The following is a 20,824-nucleotide window of genomic DNA, read 5'->3' as shown; positions in this document are numbered from 1 at the left end:
CTAGACAATACATTATAAATTAGGTAGTTCCAGGTGAATGTAAATATCACTTAGGCTTCTCCCTTCCCTCCTTACATGTATATTTATTACGAAAATAGATTAGAGGCCTACTTAGGAGATATTCAGAGCTACCAATGTTAGCTCTTGAAAAAGCTATGTCTAGCACTGAAATGATTGGCAGGAAATCTAGACAATACGTTATAAATTAGGTAGTTCCAGGTGAATGTAAATATCACTTAGGCTTCTCCCTTCCCTCCTTACATGTATATTTATTACGAAAATAGATTATACGGCATATTTCAAGGGGAAAAAAACAGCGAAAATTAGCGAACGAGTGCACGTGAGGTGTTGTCAGGTGATAATTAGCCAATTCCAGGTGTATGGCACTCTCACTTACCTTATTTCTTTCTTGTATATATTATTTGGTATAAGAATAAGACATAGGGCTTATTTCAATGGATGAAATCAGTGAAAAATTCCAGGGAAGATTTGCTTAGCGTAGCACGGCCGGGCAGGGGAGAGGATAGGGTAATGGAGGGGGGGTAGGGAGGGGAGTCAAGAACGGGGAGAAATGGCTAAATTGTCAACAATGGATGGGAGTACAGATGAGATTAGGAGTGCTGACTAGTGTTGGACATTGGCAGTACTGATAGATGATACAAGCCCCCACTTGGAAGCCCGGGTGAATTCAAAATAACACAGAATCACAAAAGCGATGCCCCGCGGTATGATCCCTTGCTCCCAAGCGTCACGAAAGTGACGCCCCGCGGTTAAGGGGTTAACCCTAAGGTCACTCTTAATGACCTCGTCCCATGTCTTTCTCGGTCTACCCCTCATAACACCACCCCCAATATTAACACTTCTCACCTTCCTCACCCAATTATCATCCCCCATCCTCTCCACATGTCCAAACCACTTCAATCTACCTCTCCTCATCACAACACCAATACACTCCAGTCCCATCCTACCTCTCAACTCTTCCATTGTAAACCCAGCCCCTCCAGGCCTTGGACGCAGGGACGCACTGCACATCCACCTAATCATATAGTGTATATATATATATATATATATATATATATATATATATATATATATATATATATATATATATATGTATATATATATATACTGTATATATATATATATATATATATATATATATATATATATATATTATATATATATATATATATATACACTCAACCCCTCGGCTATCACTCCCAATTGGTCCTGCTATGGCTGCGCTATAGCCGAAACCGTGATAGCCGAATTGAAGAACTTATGGAAATAATTCTAATTGGTGCCATGACCTCAATCTTTACCCCTAAGATACCCATTTTGTACCACATATTAACATACAGTACAATAGTCCAAAAATGAGCATGTTTTATGATGTGATCATGATTCTTATAAATACCCCTCACAGTTGATTCACTGATGTTATATTTCTTCCCCACACTTCGCTTGGTCTCTCCATTGTCTATAAGTTTCACATTTCCAGTTTATCTGCATAACTTAGGTTCTTCCTTTTCTTTATTTCCCTGCCAGGTGCCGCAGCATTATGTTGGGTGATGGTAGTGGGAGAGGGAGGGGGTACGTTGGCCATGGTCATATCATAAAAAAGGTTATTGTTCTTGCTGTCACTGTTCACGGTCTGAGGGTGCGAACTTGAATGGTTTGGCGGGCAGGAGACTCAGTCGGGCGGCCAATCAGCGCTTGGTTGGCGCTGACGTCACACGACCAATCACGGAATGAAGCTTTTGTTGGCTGGGCGGAGCACAGGAGCCCGGCCTTCTTGAAAATTTCGAGCATTTCCGGTGCACGATAGCGGGCATTTAGTGCGTGATAAAGGTATTTGGGTAGTTTTTTATATAGGCGTGATAGCGAGATACGCTATAGCGGAACCCGTGATAGCCGAGGGTTGAGTGTATATATATATATATATATATATATATATCCAGCCAGCCATCATCCAATCCTACATTGCCCCATGAGGAGCATAGGAGCCTGGGGCTAGGCAGTTGGTCCTGACATTTAAGACAAGAGTGACCAGCCTCATTCATCTCTGGATTGCATTGCATGAGCAATCAACCCCAACCACCCCTTGGATATAAACCTTCACCAGCTCAATCCAATTGGAGCGCGATAATTACCCACTATATATACTGTATATATAAATACTTGTGTATATATATATATATATATATATATATATATATATATATATACTCAATCCTTAAGTAACACGTGGTTGAGTAACACGTTTTTGTTCTAACGCGGTCAGCATAATGAGACAAGTCATGTCAACACGCGGAAAAACTCGAGCTCACGCGGGAAGTCAGCTGGCCTGGGGACGAAATTTGAAAGCCGCGCGCTATGACGTCACCCTCTAACCTCTGGGTACATTTCCTGGGCACATATTTCCATTCTGTATGGGTATTTATCTCAGTACCACAGCCAGCCACCTCAACCAAACAGCCCTAGTGAGATGGGATAGGTTAGGGTAGGTTAGGTTCCTGAAATTTTGCCTGGGAAGCACAGTGGGCATATTTTCGTGAAAAACCTATGGTTAGTTTTGAAACGAATGGGCAAGCGTTGTTCCTGGCTGAGGGTTCCTGGTGGTTTTTATGAATACGCATACAGAATGGAAATATGTTTTCTGGGCAAACTCAGGGCCGAACGGTTTGGCGAAATTTATGGGTTTCGGGAATTTCAGGGGACAAAATGGAACGACAATGTATGCTAATCAGAAAAAAAAAAAAAAAAAAAATCCTTGCGTTCTCGTAAGTTACAGTTCAGTTCCACATTCTTCGTTTGATTTCATGCTTCCCAACACATTTTGGACCAACTGGGCATATGGTTATCAGTCCTTTCTCATGCCTCATCTAGTTCTTACCCACAATTATCATGGATTTTGCAGTTTTAACCCCTTAAACGCGGCCGTGAACAGTCCATCTCCCCTGAATGGCGGGGTTGTATCGCGGTCTGAGTACCTGTAGGAAAATATTAGCCAAAAATCAGCGATTAACCCTAGAACATTATACTTGGTATGGCAGATAGTACTTACATTCAGCTTTCTCCAGAGACAGGTGTTGAGCCTTCGTGGACTACCCAAGGACTTGTGGAGACTTGCAAAGTTGGGTAACCAATCTTCACTTTCACACCTCCAGCAACACAGTTTCCCCTCTCCCACAGCCTCATTCTGTCACAGTAAACTTTATACTACAACGTAAAGGTAGTTTGGAATCCGTATTTGTACAATAAGCACTGAAAATATGGCTAAAATCAATGAAGCGTACGGCTGACATGCACCGTGGCGGCGGTCTTCCCGTCACTCAACAAACATTTCCATTTTCACAGCTAAAAACATGTATACTACATTATTTTCAATCATATTACTTCCCATAAGATCACCACAGCGCGCTTTTTATTCTGCTTTACGCCTGCCACTTTATTCTCGTTCCTGTCGGCTGCTTGCACTGAATGGGAAGAGCTAGAACTTGCCATAATGTCACTTTGAAAGCCTGCAGTAAACTGACGCTAAACAGGGGCAAACCGTGAGAAAAAAAGCTAGTGTTACAACTGGGGAAACAAGTGTTTCCTATTAGCATAAACTGCTTGTGAGAGGGGAGCGCAGATTTACAGTTCTGAGCGCTCAGAGCGCTGCCATGTATCACAGCCAGGCTGGCAGGGGCCGTGGTGGGGGGGGGGGGACGGAGGGAAAACGCGATACTTGGCAACAACTGAGGTCAGTAGTACAAAGGTAAAGTATGCTAGTTGTAGCTAAAGGGTGGTGGTACTGATAGACAATACCAGCTGGAGCCTGCTTGCCCGCGGTTATTCAAAATTTACTAGAATCACAAATGCGACGATCCGCCGTTATGTCCTTTTTGCCGAGCGTCACAAACGAGATGATCCGCGTTTAAGGGGTTAAGGAACGAAATGGAACGAAAATGTTTGCTAATTAGAGGAAATGTTACTCTTTCGTCCATGTGTTATCGTAGCGTTCAGTTCCACATTCTTCGTTCGATTTAATGCTTCCCAACACTTCCAACTAACTGAGCATACTGTTATCAATCCTTTCTCATGCTTCACCTAGTTCCACCCCACACTCATAATGGGTTTCGAAGTTTTAGGGGACGAAATGGAACGAAAATGTTTGCTAATTAGAAAAAAACACTTTCGTCTATGTGTTCTTGTTAGTGTTCAGTTCCACATTTTTCGTTCGGTTTCGTGCTTCCTAACACATTTAGGACCGACTGAGCATACGGCTATCAAGTCCTTTCTCGCGTCTCACAGACTCTACCTCACAGTCATATGGGTTTCGAGTTTTAGGAGACGAAACTGAGCGAAAATGTTTGCTAATCACACACACACACACACACACACACACACACACACACACACACACACACACACAAAATACTTCTGCTCGTGTAAGTGAGCATTCAGTTTCACATTCTTCGTTCTTCTTCCTGACAGTCTTATGTTTGTCGGATTACTTCTGGGAGGTAAATAAACGTTTCATACTAAATCTGTTTCCCCCGTCGTTTTAAGTTGTATTCCGCTGTCAACTTGTTTGACACATCAGGGTTACGGCGAAATTAGGGCCTGTCCTAACCTAAGTGTTTAAACTTGACCTAACCTAGCTTAACTATACCTTATAATTTAACCTAACCTAACGTAGCATCCAGTTGGGAAGTTGGGAGACGAAAATCACCTTTGAGTACATCAAGACAATCATGTTATGGCTTAAGGAGTGTGATGATAAAAAGTGGGAAATTTTTCAGCAGGAAAAGGTAATTTACCACCCTGAAAATAGTCAGAAAAATACAGAAAACAAACTGGAGGAATATGAACTGAATTGGTAAGGTTCTTCCACTGCTTTAAGCGTACAAATACCAAAATGGCAAAAGAAAAAAAGAAAAACCATAGCATAAAAGAAAGCACCATCATAACGATTTGGAAGGACAGGGAGAAGATAAAGATCGTGCGTAGGAAGTGATGCAATCCTGGCAGCTGTGAAGGTTTATATGTTGTCCTGAAACTGACTGAGAAGCTTATAGGGCATTATGTGGAGCGTCAGAGAAAGCAAACTCTCACTTTTACCCCATTTCACCATCTTACCCCATGTATTTACCTCCACCTATACGCACCATCAGGTAAAACACTGAAAGAGATATAACTGTTGTAATTAAAAACATCAGTGGTATTAAAAATGGCATTAACAAAAACAGAAGTTGGACTGGGTCAACACCACCTCCACTGAGTACCCTTTTGTTGATACGTAGCTCCACGGTATTTTACTCCCGCCCCCCAACCCCAAAGTTGTTGTCAAAGTTTCACCTTCTCGTATCATGTGGCCTTCGGGAGAGACGTTAGGTTGTATAGTTAGACTAAAATTTACGGGTCTGGCTGTTTTAGGGAACAAAATGGAGCGAAAATGTTTGCAAACCAGAAAAAAGGTACTCTTTCATCCATGTGTTCTCCTGAGTTAGCGTTCCGTTTCACATTCTTCGTTCGGTATCGCTCTTCCCAACACATTACTCTTCGTTCGGTATCACTCTTCCCAACACATTTCGAACTGATTGAGCAGTTTAGCCATATGTTTAGTTTATCAGAAATGCGTTGGAAAACGCGATATCAAACGAAAAATGTGAAACTGAACGCTAACTCACAAGAACACACGGATTAAAGTAATTTTTTCTTGTTAGCACAAATTTTCGTTCTATTTCGTACTCTAAAACTGCCAGACCCATAAATTTTTGTCTAACCATATGGCCTAAGGTCAAGCCACATGATATGAGAGAAGGCGAAACTTTGACAAAAACACTGGGGTTGGGAGGTGGGAGGAAAATACCGGGGAGCTACGTATCAACAAAAGGGTACCCATCCCAACTTTTATTTTTGTTAATGCTATTTTTAATACCATTGATGTTTTTAATTACAACAGTTATATCTCTTTCAATGTTTTACCTGATGGTGGGTGCAAGTGGGGGTAATTTACGTGGGGTTAGGTGGTAAGAAGGGGTAAAAGTGAGAGTTTTGGAAAGTTGCCAGAACACATTGTACCATTATACATTTAAAAATATTGTCTGAGTGACGCGGATTTGGGTACCACGGTCCTTGTCCAGTCCCTATTGCCCGCGGTACTCAAGGATTGAGTGTACATATATATATATATATATATATATATATATATATATATATATATATATATATATATATATATTTTCATCATACATATATATATATATATATATATATATATATATATATATATATATATATATAAATATATATATATATATAAATATATATAATTTTATTTCATTTATAAAGGTTCCCCTGTGCTTGCATGCACCAGCCTCGGTCATCTAATGGCAGCTCTCCACATTTCATGATCTCTGGCCGCATGCATATTGATTTCCTTATCCCCGAAGTCACTGTATGAGCTCATCCCAGGTCTTTTTCTGTTTGCCTCTCGCAACCCAACCCCCAGCGTGCACACTTCTCACTTTCTGCATCTAACTGTCGTCCCTCATCCTCTCCACATGCCCAAACCATCACAATCAATCTCTCCACATCACAACACCAATACACTCCAGTCCCATCCTTCCTCTTAAACTCTTCCATTGTAAACCTGGCCCCCCCCCCCCAGGCCTTGCATTCAAGGACACACTACACATGTATCTAATCATTGTCATTTTTGTACATCTGAGTCTGTGAATATCCTCTTCCCTTACTGTCCAGGTCTCATCCAATACACTCCTTACACATTCCACATACTGTACTAAGATCCTTTAGCATGAAGGGACAGCCCTATCAATGTCAAGAGGGGCAACAGCTTTTTGAACTTCTTCCATCCATTCCTCACTCTAGCCACAGAGCTAGCTCCAGCCCCACCTCCAGGACATAACATATCTCCCACTTCAACACACTAAAAAGGACTCATCAGCAAGATCAATCCTATCATGCCTGTCAATCTGCACATGCTCTCCTCAACACATCGCACACATGAAATCAGCATTATCTCACAGTCCGCCTCTAATACCACTCCATCTCTTATGCACCCACTTATCACAAACACTGCACAAGGTGGAATTACAGCAATCCCTCCAAGATCCGACGTAATAAAGCCAAAGGCATGTCCAGGACTTGATTTTGTTCGGGATTTGGGAAAAATGTCCCCGGACAGGTACTTATAGACCCCAACCCAACCTAACATTTTGAAGTCACCTAAATAACTCCCTACCGGACATGCACAGCACATATTTAAGATCCTATGCACAAAAATAAGGGATAGAAACCATGAAATAAAAGAAAAGGAACCATAGAACGAGAAATCAGGAGTACGGAAAATATTTAGCAGTGTACATGGTACTTATGACACATCTGTGGCTGTCAAGAAGATTAACCCATCTCCTCTAAGGCTCTGACAGTGGTGAAAGTGCTCTTGAAGCATATACAGTAATCCAGTGTTGTGCTGCATTTAATTATAACTGTTTAACACTGCATATTCTGTTCTTACTTGCACCATGCCAGTGTTGGGCTCTGCACTTAATCCTTTGCACTCTGAATTCTAATTTTACAACACTCTAAATTCTCATGTGTTCTACTGGCAAGGTATTGCAATTTATTCACTGTTTATTCACAAAAACGAGCATGTGGCACGGCCATGACGACAAGCGTTCAGTCATGACGGTAGGTAGGCGGGAACTGGGGAGGGGAGGATGCAGGGGCGCTCTACTACGGGCCAAAACACAGCTGTTCATCACCGCACGGAAAACTTAAAGCAGGGATGAACACATGTCGACTTTTTTTTTTTTTTTTTTTTTTTTTGTGTGTGTCAAAGGACCCAAACCCAAAATGTCCTGGACTTGGGGTGTCCAGGACTTAGGGGTCCAGGTCTTAAAGGGATTACTCTACAGTACGTCTCACACCCTTGTGGCAAACTGCACACAGTCATTCTCTCTTTTTTGACAGTACTGCTACCAACCCTAGATACCATCACCTTTGTTTTACCTACATTTAATCTCAAGCTCTTGTGCCCCATAGCATTCTCTATTTCCTAAATCTTTTCCCTGCCTCCCTTTCATTCTCTGCTTTTTTTTTTTTTTTTTTTTTTTTTTTTTTAAAGTTTGAGCAAAGGCTTCACAGCCTGCTCCCAAGGCCCAGTATGTCCTCCTGCATACCATACACTTCTACATGTCACCATTTTGGCGCTAACACCCACCGTCCATTCTGAATACATTCTAGGGCTGTCTCATACAGGACTGGTGTATTGGTATTAGCAGGGGTATTTTTACAACGTCGGTGGGTCTTCTGGTAGATCAGTAAAGTCTGATCTTAGGAAATTCAAATCCTTAAACTGTTCCCTGCCCCAGCAGGGATTTGAACCTGGGTCCAATAGGGCTGATGGCCACCTCTACTGATTAAGCCACCGCCTCCCCCAATCTACACCAATTCATCAGCGTACATCTCCTATGGGAGTCTATTTCTGAAGTCGCATGAAAGTGCTTCACGCACCATGATAAACATTAACAAGTTCAAGAGTAACCCCTGATGCATGCCAACATTCACAGAAAACTCATCACTCACATCTTCATTCACTTTTGTCAGGGTGCAATGCCATAACCATTTTAACCAGCCACTTCTCGACCCTAAGCTTTCTCATTGTCCACTTCATCACCTCCCTAGGAACTCTGTGACAAGCCTTCTCCAAATCAACAAAAGCAATATACAGCTCCCTCATTCTTCCTGTATATTTTTTCCGAAGCTGCTGGACAACAGACATTGGATCAGTGGCCCCTATGCCTCGCATAAACTCAAACTGCATCTCATCAGTATTCAACTGTTTCCTTATCATGCCTTCCAGGGCTGTCTCAATTACTTGCATTTTCTGGTCCAAAAGTTTTGTGCCCTGATAACTTTCTGTTTCCAGGGCATCAACCTTCTCCTTATGTAGGTATACAATAACACTCGTCGGACTCATCATATCGTATCATATCACATATGAATGCCGCAACATTTGCATTCGTCGGCCTTGGTTACCTAACGGTGGCTCTCAACGCTTCTCTATCTCTGGTAGTCTCTCTCATCAGTCCCTTATTCCCAAGGCCATATTCCACAACCTCATCTAAGATCTTTTCTGGTCTGCCTCTTGCAACCCTACCCTCAGCCTTCACACCTCTCACCTTCTGCACCCACTCGTCATCATAAATCCTCTCAACTTGCACAAACCATCTCAGTCTATCCCTCCTCATCACAGCACCCATACATTCATGTTCCATCCTTATTTTTAACTCTTCATTTGATCGTAACCCTCCCCTCCACCCCCAAGCCTCATGTTCAAGGACCCACTACACATCCACATATTCATCATCATTCTGTTCTTACCTAATTGTTCTTACCTAACTGTATCTTTACAGGAATGAGTCAAGCTTGTACTGTCCCAGGTCTTAAACCATTTTTATTGTACATATCCTTGAATTTATGAACTGTTTTGGCATACACTTTTTCATTCAGTAGTGCATTCCATTGATCAATTGCCCTATTTGGGAAACTAAATTTCCTTACGTCTTTATTGCCTCTCTTTTTATGCATTTTCTCCCAGTGTCCTCTTGCTGATGTATCCCCATAGGTTATGTAATCATTTATGTCTACTTTCTCCTTCTCTGATATGCATTTGTATAGCGTAAACATGTCTCCTCTTTTCCTTCTCTCCTGTAGTGTAGGTAGATTCAGTTTTTCTAGTCCTTCTTCGTAGCTTAGGTCCCTTTGGCTTGGTACCCATCTTGTAGCGGCCCTTTGAACTTTTTCAATCTTGTCTATGTGTTTTTTGAGATGAGGACTCCAGACTACTGACGCATACTCTAGGGTTGGTCTGACGAATGATGTTATTATCTTTCTTAGCATGTCTTCATTTATGCATGTGAATGCTATTCTCATATTTACAAGCAGTGTATACATGTTCCGTACCTTCTCACTGATGTGGTCAGCCGGAGATAGTCTGTTACTGATAATCAAACCTAGGTGCGTCTCTTTTTCTGATGTGTGCAGGGTTTTGCTTCCTAACTTATGATCCCAATCAGGTCTTTTTCCACTATCACCAAACTTGATTACATGACACTTGTCCACACTGAATTCCATTTGCCATGTATTCTCCACTCATGAAGTTTATTTAATTCTTCTTGTAGTTCTTTACATGAGTCTGTGTTAGTAATTCTCCTTGGTATTTTTGCATCATCAGCAAACATATTTAGATAGCTTTCATTTCCAATGTTACTGTCTGTATCATTTATATACTCTAAAAACATAATTCATGCCAGCACTGAGCCCTGTGGAACTCCACGAGTCACTTCTCTCCATGATGAGTAATTTCCCCTTAGTACTGTTCTCATTTTCCTTTTTTTGAGAAAATCTTGCATCCAACAATACAGGCTAAGCAAAACTTATTCACACGGCACTTCATACAAGGTTTGCCGAGGATACGATGGTTAATTGGAACGGTAACGTGGTAAAATTTCCAACGATACCACGGGCATTTGGAATGCACGGATTCCTGCCGAGGATATGACGGGCAAAACAGTGTGAACAAAACCCATTCGACTCGAAAGAATATATCATACTACAGCATTGAAATTTAGCCTAACACTGAATACTTATTAATACTGTATATTAGAATAAATATTAATCGTTTTGAAACCCTTATAAAGAGTTAATATTTCCTATGCCGAGAAAACTGTGATGTCGATAAAGTAATCACGTGTTTACAACTGAGACGGGGCTCTGGCAACAGTATGAGGAACGTGTGTGATAGCGTGCAAGTTTTGTTCCACTTAAATCTTCCTCGACCATTCCTGATACGATGTACCGTGTGATACCCCCTTTAGCTGTGGACACTAAGAAATCATGGAGACAGCTAAAGAGATCTGGCGGCAATTAAGTCACTCCCAAACCTCGGAACCCATCAAACCACCCAAGCCTTAATCCTTATAAATGTTTGATGGCCTTTTATGTTGTTTATTTATTCATTAAACTGTTGTTATTAATATAATAATGCTTTATTTCATGTTGGAGGAGAGATTGGCAGGAAATCGTAGGCATAAAGTGGTTAAAAGTTAGAAAAATGGGCCACCGAAAAACCAATTAGAAATTTTCCCATTGATTGTTCAGTTCAGCTATCGCGTATTCAGCTATCACACGCGTTTCCTGTGACCAATTAGGCGCGATAGCAGGGGGTTGAGTGTATAATCGTTTCTTGCCTGTTTATAGTTGTTATATGCCCTTTCACTATTGTGTCTTCTGTATCTATTCCACAACAAATGCCTTTTTTCTTTTCATTTTTTACATTCTGTATTAAACCATTTCTTTATTTTCTCTTCTGCTTCTTTGTGCTGTGGGATGTACTTCTGGACTATTTCGCTTGAGCCTACGAATACGCTCTTTCTTTTCTGCTCAGTTCTCACTACTGTACTGCATTATACTTGTAACACATGCTGCATACGTGGTTCCTTTTGCACAGTGGGAGAGACCTCTCAATGTTAGGAGTGGCAACAGCTCCCTGAACCTCCTTCAACCACTCTTTAGTTTAGCCACAGAGCTGGCTTGGACCCCATCTCCGGCACAATGCATAACTTGTTCCCCACATAAAAAAAAATCCACACACTCAACTCTCCAGCAAGCTCAGTCCTTTCTCACCTGTCAATCTGTACATGCTCTCTGCTACACACCACACACACACACACCAAATTAGCATTATTTGGCAGCTATGGACTGACGTCTTTTGTTCCTTTGATTTCTTCATATCTTAGTGACAGGAAAATAAGAGTAAAAGTAGATGATATATATTCCAATTTCCACTCAATTAATGCCGGCGTGCCACAGGGATCAGTTCTGGGGCCAACCCTATTTCTGGTTCATATTAATGATCTCTTATCTGTCACCCACAATCCCATTCACTCATATGCAGATGACTCAACACTACATAGTTCATTCACACTAGACATCCATTTACAAAGTCTAATATCTCCACCTTTCAACTCAGTACAGCCATCTCCATAAATCAAGATCTATCTACAATCAGTGAAAGGGGACAAAACAACCTTGTCTCATTTAATGCTAGTAAAACTAAATATATACAGTTTACTAATAGACAGATATTGCCGGATTCGTACATTACCTTCAGTGCTACTAATATTCCCATCTCCAAAAGTATTGAAATTCTTGGCGTCTCACTTAACAGTGCCCTCAGCTGGACCTCTCATGTCAGATCACTTGCTAAAACCGCCTCAAAGAAACTTGGATTATTGTACAGAGTCCGTAACTTCTTCGCTGATAAGCAGTTAGCTATAATTTATAAGAGTCATGTGCGCTCTCAGCTTGAATATTGCTCACCTTTGTGGAATGGTTGTGGAGAGGTTGCATTAAGACAACTAGACAAAATTCAGAACAAAGCTGTTAGAATCATTAACAACCCTGCCATTACATATAAACTACCTCCCCTGCAAGTAAGAAGGAATGTTGCCTCCCTTGCATTATTTTACAGATATTTTTTTGGCGAATGCTCAGACGAAGTTGTGTCCATGGTGCCACCTCTCCATGCCTTCCCTCGTGCTACACGGGCAACTGGTAGCGCTCATGACTGGGATGTCACTCAGCCATATTGCAGAACTTCTGCCTATCAGAATTCTTTCATTCCCCGAACTGCATCTCTCTGGAACTCGCTTCCCCAGAGTTGTTTCCCTCCAAATTTCAACCCACAACTGTTCAAGTCTAATTGTTACAGATATTATATGAACAGAGGACACCAGTAATCTGGTGTATGGATTATTTTTTTTTTATTCATTTGTTTTTCCTTCCTCTGTTCTGTTAAAAAAAAAAAAAAAAAAAAGCCTACCTCTAATACTTCTCCTATGCACTCATTTATCACAAGTACTGCACAAGATAGAGTTACTTCCCACACCTTAGTGTCAAACTGCAGATGACCACTCTCCCTCTGCTTTGAAAGTGCCGCCACCAACCCTAGATATCATCATTTTTGTTTTATCCATGTTTAATCTCAAACCCTTATGCCCCATCCCTTCTCTTCACATACTAAAAATTTCCTCTGCCTTTCTTTCATTCTCTGCAGTCAACACTAAGTCATTAGCATACAACATCTCAACAATATGTTTCTGTTAACATCCTCCTCATAATTAAGGTAAATATTGTCACAGAAGTAACAGTTTTAGAAGCTTATACTTTTAATATCTGTTCTCTAATGAACAAATGAATTTGCATACATTCTACTGTATTGTCACCAAAGCAGTGATGAAGTGTTTAAATGATCATGACAATGGGGGACTTCTGGGGATCGTCTGCCACCAGACGTCTCTCACTGTTAACAGCTTCTCTGTCCCGAGAATTACAATAGTTTTTTTTCTGTTGATGTTAGAACCTGTGTGGTAAATACCATCATACACTACTGAAGTACTGAAAAAGCTTCATAACATAATATAACAGAGGAGAATACACTGCTCTCGTTGTTTTATTTCCCCCAAAATGAAGCCTGAATTTTGAAAACCTGGCACTTATACATTTCTTTTTGTCATTTTTTATGAAGTTGCTACAAAACTGAGTTAAATCTTACCTTCTGAAATGTTCAATATATGCTGTAGTTTTAGCCACACACTTGTTTTGTTTGTGTCAGTCTCTCTCTTGGCGGAAATTCTACATCAGCCATCCAAGCTCAGAGACAGTCCCCATTCCAAGATTTGATCATGATTTATCCCCCCAGGAAAATGCGCTACCACCACTTTCAAATAAGTCATATCAAATCTTGGAATGGGGACTGTCTCTAAGCTCAGATGGCTGATGTACAATAATCTAATACATCCTCATTAATTTTCCCCCAAAAGAGAGACTGACACAAACAAAACATTTCAGGAGGCAAGAATTCACTCAGCTTTGTAACAGCTTCATTAAAAATGACGAAAAGAAGTACATAAGTGCCAGGTTTTAAAATCGGGCTTTGTTTTCGGGGAAATAAAACAGTGAGAGTAAATTATTCTCCCCTGTTACATTTTTGCTACAAAGCTTTCTCAATACTTCAACTATGTATGATAGTATTTTGCCACAAAGGTTCTCACATCAACAAAGAAATATCATGGTAATTTAATATGTACTCAGGGCAAATAAGCTGTTAACGATGATGGCCTCTAGCAGTAGGCAGCTTCACAAGTCCCCCATAGTATAAAAGTTTTGTTACTGGGAAAAATGTCAACATATGGCAACAATTACTGAGCTGAGCGCTGTCAGGTCATTCGTATATGTACAACCAGGAACAAAACCTAAATGTCATGACCAGCTGGGTCTATGGCTGGTGTTACATAAACTGCTTTTGTCATAGCAATATTAATTACACAAGACAGCACAGTACCCTCACATCCAAGACAGGTTTGTCCAGGATGTTTTGCGTCCAAGATGGAGACCATAAATAATAATCCAATATATTGCTGTAATACGGTTGCATACGTTTAATACGGAACTAACGGTTCATGATGGCCCATATCTGAGGAGCATACAGCTATGATGGTCTCACCCAGTCCAACACGGTTCCCACCCCCAGGAGAGTGACGTGGTTGACAAGTTGTCCTATAAAATATTGGCATCTGGTCACCTGATGAACAGGCAGGGCTTGCTTTTGTTTCACAAAGCGTTGTGGACACTCTTACCATATGTTGCACTCAGCGTTTGCTCCTAGGTTATTGCCTCCCCTTATGGGACACCATCTGCTAACCCCTTGAAGCAATGCCATCTACCTCAGGCTACTAAGCTGGAGATAACTGAGCTGCAAAGCTGGAGATAACAAGCTCAGAAACACACACTTTCAAGGTGAGGGAATTTATTTTGGTGCGAAAAGAGGTCTAGGTTGACGTTTTTAGGGACACTTTAGAAGATTTTGTGACAATACTGATCTTTTCCATAAGGTCTCGTGCTGGTCTAAGATGTTTCTCATCCAAGACAGGATTCTCAGGAGACGATATTACCATCTTGAATACGAGGATTTTGTATAAGAATGCTGAATATCCTGTTGTTTGGAAAGGAGGAGAATATTCAGCTGTTTGAAAAAGAATGAGAAATATGAAAGACAGTGCTCAATGCTGGGAGAAAACTGCCAGTTAACTTTTGCTCTTGGCTGTAAACAAGTGCTGCAAAGACTGGCGCTTCTCACTACAAAATCAAATAATACACTGCTCCACGGACTGCTATATACATCTGTGTCACATCATCTTTTATGTCAGGACTTTAGTGAAATATGTTAATGTACGTGTGTGTGTTTCTGTTTTCTGTACAACATGTTCATTGGCACTGCAATGCCAGACTGGCTGGCTCCTGTCTCTCTGACTGATGCCAGCTCGTTCACCAGCACAAGGATATTTCATCACGCTTATTAAAGTAATCAAGGATGTTTTTCTATGTCTGAGCAGCTGAACAATACAGTCACAGAGTTTTGTAGGGGGTTTGACCCCTCTTGAGGGAATTGGGGTGGGTATTACATAGCTATCGTCAGTACATCAACTAACGGAACCTCCTTGCCAGTTTTATGCTATATACAAGGGAACTTAATGTAATTCTATGCTAGGGTAAGTGAAAGATCCATCCATCCATCATCCAATCTTATGCTGCCCCATGAGGAGCATAGAAGCCAGGGGCTGGGCAAGTTGGTCCTGACATTTAAGATGAGAGTGACCAGCTTCACTCATCCCTGAGAAGCATTATGTGAGCAATAAACCCCAACCACCCCTTGGATATCAACCTGCACTGGCTCAATCTGACTGAAGCACCTTAATTACTCACTAAACCACCAGGTGCCACAATTTGGTTATGTGGTTACCACCCACAGTAGTAAATGGTTTCCTGGTGTACAGGAAACCATTTGGCTTGTCACTCGGTGTAGAGTCACCCATAGGCAGAAGGTAGAGGAAAGAATGAAGGAAAGAAAGACAGAAGAGGGAGTGTAAAGTAACCCGACAGCAGAAGGAAGAGGAAAGAATGAAGAAAGAAAGAGAGAAGAGGAAGGAAGGAAGGAAGGGAGGTAAGGGCAGACACCCAAAGAGGCACTACATCAAGTGAGTGGATGGTGAGTGCCCCCACCTACCACAAAGAATGGGATGAAATTAAGCCAACACAGAATGAGCAAGTAAAACTACCATACTGTTAGCATATAAATTATATAATATACTGATGATGGATAAATAAGCAATAACTGATGAAAATATGCAGGATGCACCTACTTTCTTTCCATTCCAAATCCAGTTCTAAAAAATTACTGTGCCATACCCATTTTTGAGAAGCGCTCAAGCAGCTGTGTCAGTGCTGAGGAAATGGTTTCTGGGGAGGCCTGCATCATATTGGAAAAACACTTCTTCAGGGTTTCCTCTCCAGGGTTCTCTGTGAAATTTGTAGCAGCTTCTTCTCCAACCACCTCCTTCAGCTCAGGAAGCTCTGTTAGTTCAAGAAATTTTAAGCTGGATTTTTGGAGTGGCATGAAATACGTCGAACAAAAATTAGCTGTTTGACAGAAAATTAAGAAAGCATTTGGTAACAAATGTACAATACTTTTGGCAATTATGGATTTCACTTTGAAAGCAAATATGCATAAGAGCTAAGTGATGGTTGTTGAAAGAGGAGATAATGCACAATGTGATGCAACTGTGAATGGAAAGATTCAAACTGGTTAGAAAGTTTAAGCTGTTGTAGCTGCTGCTCTAGGCTGGTCTGCTTGACCAAGCAGACCCGTTGATTGCAGGTAAGCAATGCCTCCCCATGCCCTATGGGATTAATTCACAGGTTCCATTCACTGTTGACGTTATGTTTACATTTTAGCGTATTATGTGCTGTGCAGTGGTAAATTATGTGCTAGCTCAGGATGGCTGGGTGGTGTTCTGCCCTTAGCTTACCTGCCTGAACTCAATCAGCACTATTTAATGAAACCTCCAATGGATGAATGTCTGGGGAGAAATTTGTAGTACAGTGTTCTGACTGAGGTGTTATACTGCCCTGCGTGTGAAGTGGGTCTCAAGGTGTTAATTCACTGTTAGTGTACAAGTGTTTGGTGGTGAGATGTTCTTGAAGAAGGTCAGGTAATGTTTCTGTGATGATTTATTGTGCCTAGTTGTATTGTGTGGTTCTGTCATTTGAGGTCTGTTCAGAAAGTATCTGACCTTAGGCTCTAAAAAAATAAATGGCTAACCTGTTGAGCTAGGACACTAATCCCCCTCAAAGGCCCCTTCTGACTTGACGCAAGTAGCCCAGCATGCTTTCCACTGCCTGAAACATTTTTCACATTCGGTTTTCAGTATCTCCTGCAGGTGCTTTGTCACCTTCATCGTGATCTCTTCTCTTTGGATGAATATTGGTCAAGACATGTAGGAGTGTACAAATCAATGATCCAGAATTTCTGAAGACTGTTATCACTGGAGATGAGACTTGGGTGTACAGATACGACCCAGAAACCAAAGCACAGTTGTCCCAGTGGAAGCCTGGAGGGTCGCCTCAACCAAAAAAAAGCACGACAGGTCTGCAGCAAAGTGAAAGGCACTCACAGGTTGACAGTTTTTTTCAACTATCAAGATGTTGTTCATCATGAATACGCACCAAAAAGTCAGACTGTCAACGAACATTACTACCTCGACATTATCCGCTGTCTTCATTACACAGTTCAGCGAAAGAGACCAGATCTTTGGAAAGCAGCAAGTTGGAAACTGCACTATGACAATGCCCCTGCCCATTCTTCTCAACTGATTCAGGAATTTTTGGCCATGCACAACATCCCACAGATCTGGCAGGCTCCCTACTGACCAGACATGGCTCCGAGCAGCTTTTGGTTATTCCCCAAGCTCAAAACTCTGCTGAAGGGCTCCTGATTTGAGACGAGAGAAGACATCATGATGAGTGCAATGGAACACCTGCAGGAGATACCAAAAGCCAACTTTGAAAAATAATTCAGGCAGTGGAAAGAATGCTAGGCTATGTGTGTCAAGTCAGAAGGGGCCTACTTTGAGGGGGATTAGTGTCCTAGCTCAAAAGGTTAGCTATCTATTTATTTTTTTTTAGAGCCTAAGGTTGGATACTTTCTAAACAGGCCTCCTATACAGGGTAGGACCCCATGATGGGGAGCAGAGGACACCACTGAGCTTGTAAATTGTTTGCAGAGCCCATGCTGGGCAGCAGAGGACACAATTGAGCTTGTAAATTGTTTGCAGAGTAGTAAGAGATTCGGAAGGGTGGATGTCAGGAGGCCGGGCGTGCAGCTGTGTGTTGTCTTTAAGTGACTGAATGGAGTGGCGAGTGATTTGAGCATGGATATGCTTCTGCAAGCTGGTCGGAGGCGGGCGAGGGGGGAGAGATGACAGTATTTGTGTATGATATCGTGTGCTGGGTGTTGTTTTGATGTTCCCTGGTGTGTGTGGGTGTGCTGCCATGCAGTGTAGTGGATGGTGTGGGTTTGTGGAGGCTGCAGCGATAATTTGGGTGCCTCTCATGTCTAGGTGATCCTTGACTTTGAAGACTGGTTTCTTGATGTAGGCAGTCTGTGGGTGTAGTAGCTGTGCAGCCTGTGGTTAATTTTAGGGCCTTGTTCTGTATGGCCTGTAGAGTGTTGTAGTGTGTTTTAGTTAGGTTAGGAGCCCAAGCAGGGCTTGCATAATTCATCACTGAATGTATATATTGTTTGAATACTGTGGTGGTGGTTTCTTTGTTGTGTCCAAATGTTGTGTGGGCAAGTGACCTCAGGACATTAAGTCTTGGTGTTATTTTATTTTTCATGTTTGTGATGTGTTGCTTTAAAAAACACTGATGTACTGTATGTTACACCAAGAATTTTGTGTGTGTGTGTGTGTGTGTGTGTGTGTGTGTGTGTGGTAGGGGAGTGTTGTTTATGGTGAGGTGTGGAATGTGACTGTGTTCTGCTGTCCAGTTTGTGAGAAGGGTCATTGTGGATTTGGCTGGGGCTATTTTTAGCCTGTTTGTGGTGAACCATTTGTGTAGTGTGTTGAGGTAAGGTTAGAGGATGTGTGCAGCTGTGTTTGCATTTTGGTGTGTACATGTGAGTGTTATATCATCTGCATAAGAAGCTATGTGTGTCTATGGTGTGTGGGGTGTGGGTATGTCGTGCATGTATAGGTTAAAGAGTGTAGGGGACAAAACAGATCCTTGGGGGATGCCATTTGTGAAGTTTCTGATGTTTGAAGACTGACCGGCAAATGTTACATGTGCACATCTGCCTGCTAAGTAGTTTGCCAGCCATCTTTTTGTGTTATTGTGCATGTTTGTGTTGAGTATTTTGTTTGTGAGACTGTGGTGGGGGATGGCATCAAAAGCTTTGCTAATGTCTAGTGTGACTAGGAGTGTTCTGTGTGGTGGACTTGCTGAATTCATACCATCAAAAACTCTCTGTGTAAGGTCTGTAAGAAGGGTGTTTGTGGAGTGCAGTGGCCTAAAGCCATGTTATGATGGGGCCAGAGGGGTGTGAGGTGTAACTAGTTGTAGTACCAGTCGTTCAGTGACTTTACAGGAGGTGCAGAGGAGTGTGATGGGGCAGTGTGAGGAAGGTAATGTTGAGTCTTTGTTGGGTTTAGGAATAGTGATGATAATGCCATGCTTCCAGATGTTGGGTATTGTGTTGTGTGAGTAGCTGTAGTTTGATATGTTGGTGAGTGTTTGTATGTGCTTGTATGTGTTGTCCCAGATGATTGGCTGAAGAGTGTAACTGTAAATGTGTACATGGAGAAGGGTAATGCCCTGGAAAAGAGGAGTTATAGAGGCATAAAACTTTCAGACTAGATAATGTATCGGAAAAAATATAAACATCGGCGATATATCGGTTTACTGAATCATTTCGGTAACAGCACTAAGTTCAGGCTGGAAAATGGAGGACAACAATGATGATGCTGATGATGTAATGCCTAACTATGATCATGATGGTATAACTTTTCACGGGGAATGTGTTGTAAGAGTGGGAAAAATACCGTAACTTAATATTTACTGTTGTTGTTGTGCGACCCAGGTCTGTCTAGCGGAGAAGATCCACAACTAGCAACTGTCCCTGCAGGGCTTTCCTGTGCAGTGAGTCAATGTTCACTTGTGGCAGACAGGCCTAGCCACAGAGAGGTGGGGGGAAGAGCGAGGAAGTTTGACTCCTAGATGGATGCCACATTTGTGTCTCTCCACCCAGAAAACAGGGACATCATAGAAAGCTCCACATCACCCCACTATTTGGTTATATGGTTAACATTCGCCACTGTCAATGATTTCCTAGGTTACTGGAAACGATCAGGACTGTCACTCAGTGTAAAGTAACCTAGGGAAGAAGTAGACTGCACTACACTGTGAGCGGATGATGGTCGCCACCATCTACCATCACCGTAATTTAAACTAATGCATAAAAAGTACAACATCATCAACTATAATAAATATCTTAAATAGGTGATGAACTGAATACTGTAAATCAATTCTGATCAATACAGTACACAGGGCCACCCCGCTTTTACAATGGGATGCATTAAGAAAAAACTCATCGCTAGGTGGGGTATTGTATAGTGGGGTAGATTTAACACGTAAAAAATAGGGATGCATTTTTTGGTCTTGGAATTCCTCCCTAACCAAGTCCAAAACCCAAATAAGTCCAAAAACAAGTTTATAGCCAATCTAAATGGCCTAACAGCTTTAAAAGAAGCTAACCTAAGCCTAAAACCTGTTTATAACTCACCAAAACCAACGAATCTAAAAATCATAAATAATAGGTCAGAAAATATCAAACAGCCCTCATCATTTACTT

General features: G+C 41.6%; 1 protein-coding gene across 1 annotated transcript in view; it reads right to left on the bottom strand.

The window, feature by feature from the left end:
* The window catches only part of LOC145414913 (mannose-6-phosphate isomerase-like), a 273,834-nt gene that overhangs the window by 165,635 nt on the left and 87,375 nt on the right, over nucleotides 1-20,824 (bottom strand). The window contains exon 4 of the mRNA XM_080284329.1: nucleotides 16,327-16,491. Within this exon, the coding sequence (XP_080140455.1) occupies nucleotides 16,327-16,491 (165 nt within the window). The remainder of the gene's footprint in view (nucleotides 1-16,326; nucleotides 16,492-20,824) is intronic.

Source organism: Coenobita brevimanus, chromosome 101 (genome assembly GCF_032717465.1).
Source record: "Coenobita brevimanus isolate Jiangsu-jjx chromosome 101, ASM3271746v2, whole genome shotgun sequence".
Classification (NCBI taxonomy): domain Eukaryota; kingdom Metazoa; phylum Arthropoda; class Malacostraca; order Decapoda; family Coenobitidae; genus Coenobita; species Coenobita brevimanus.
Note: the sequence above shows the minus strand (reverse complement) of the source record. Positions and strands in the feature narration are given on the sequence as shown.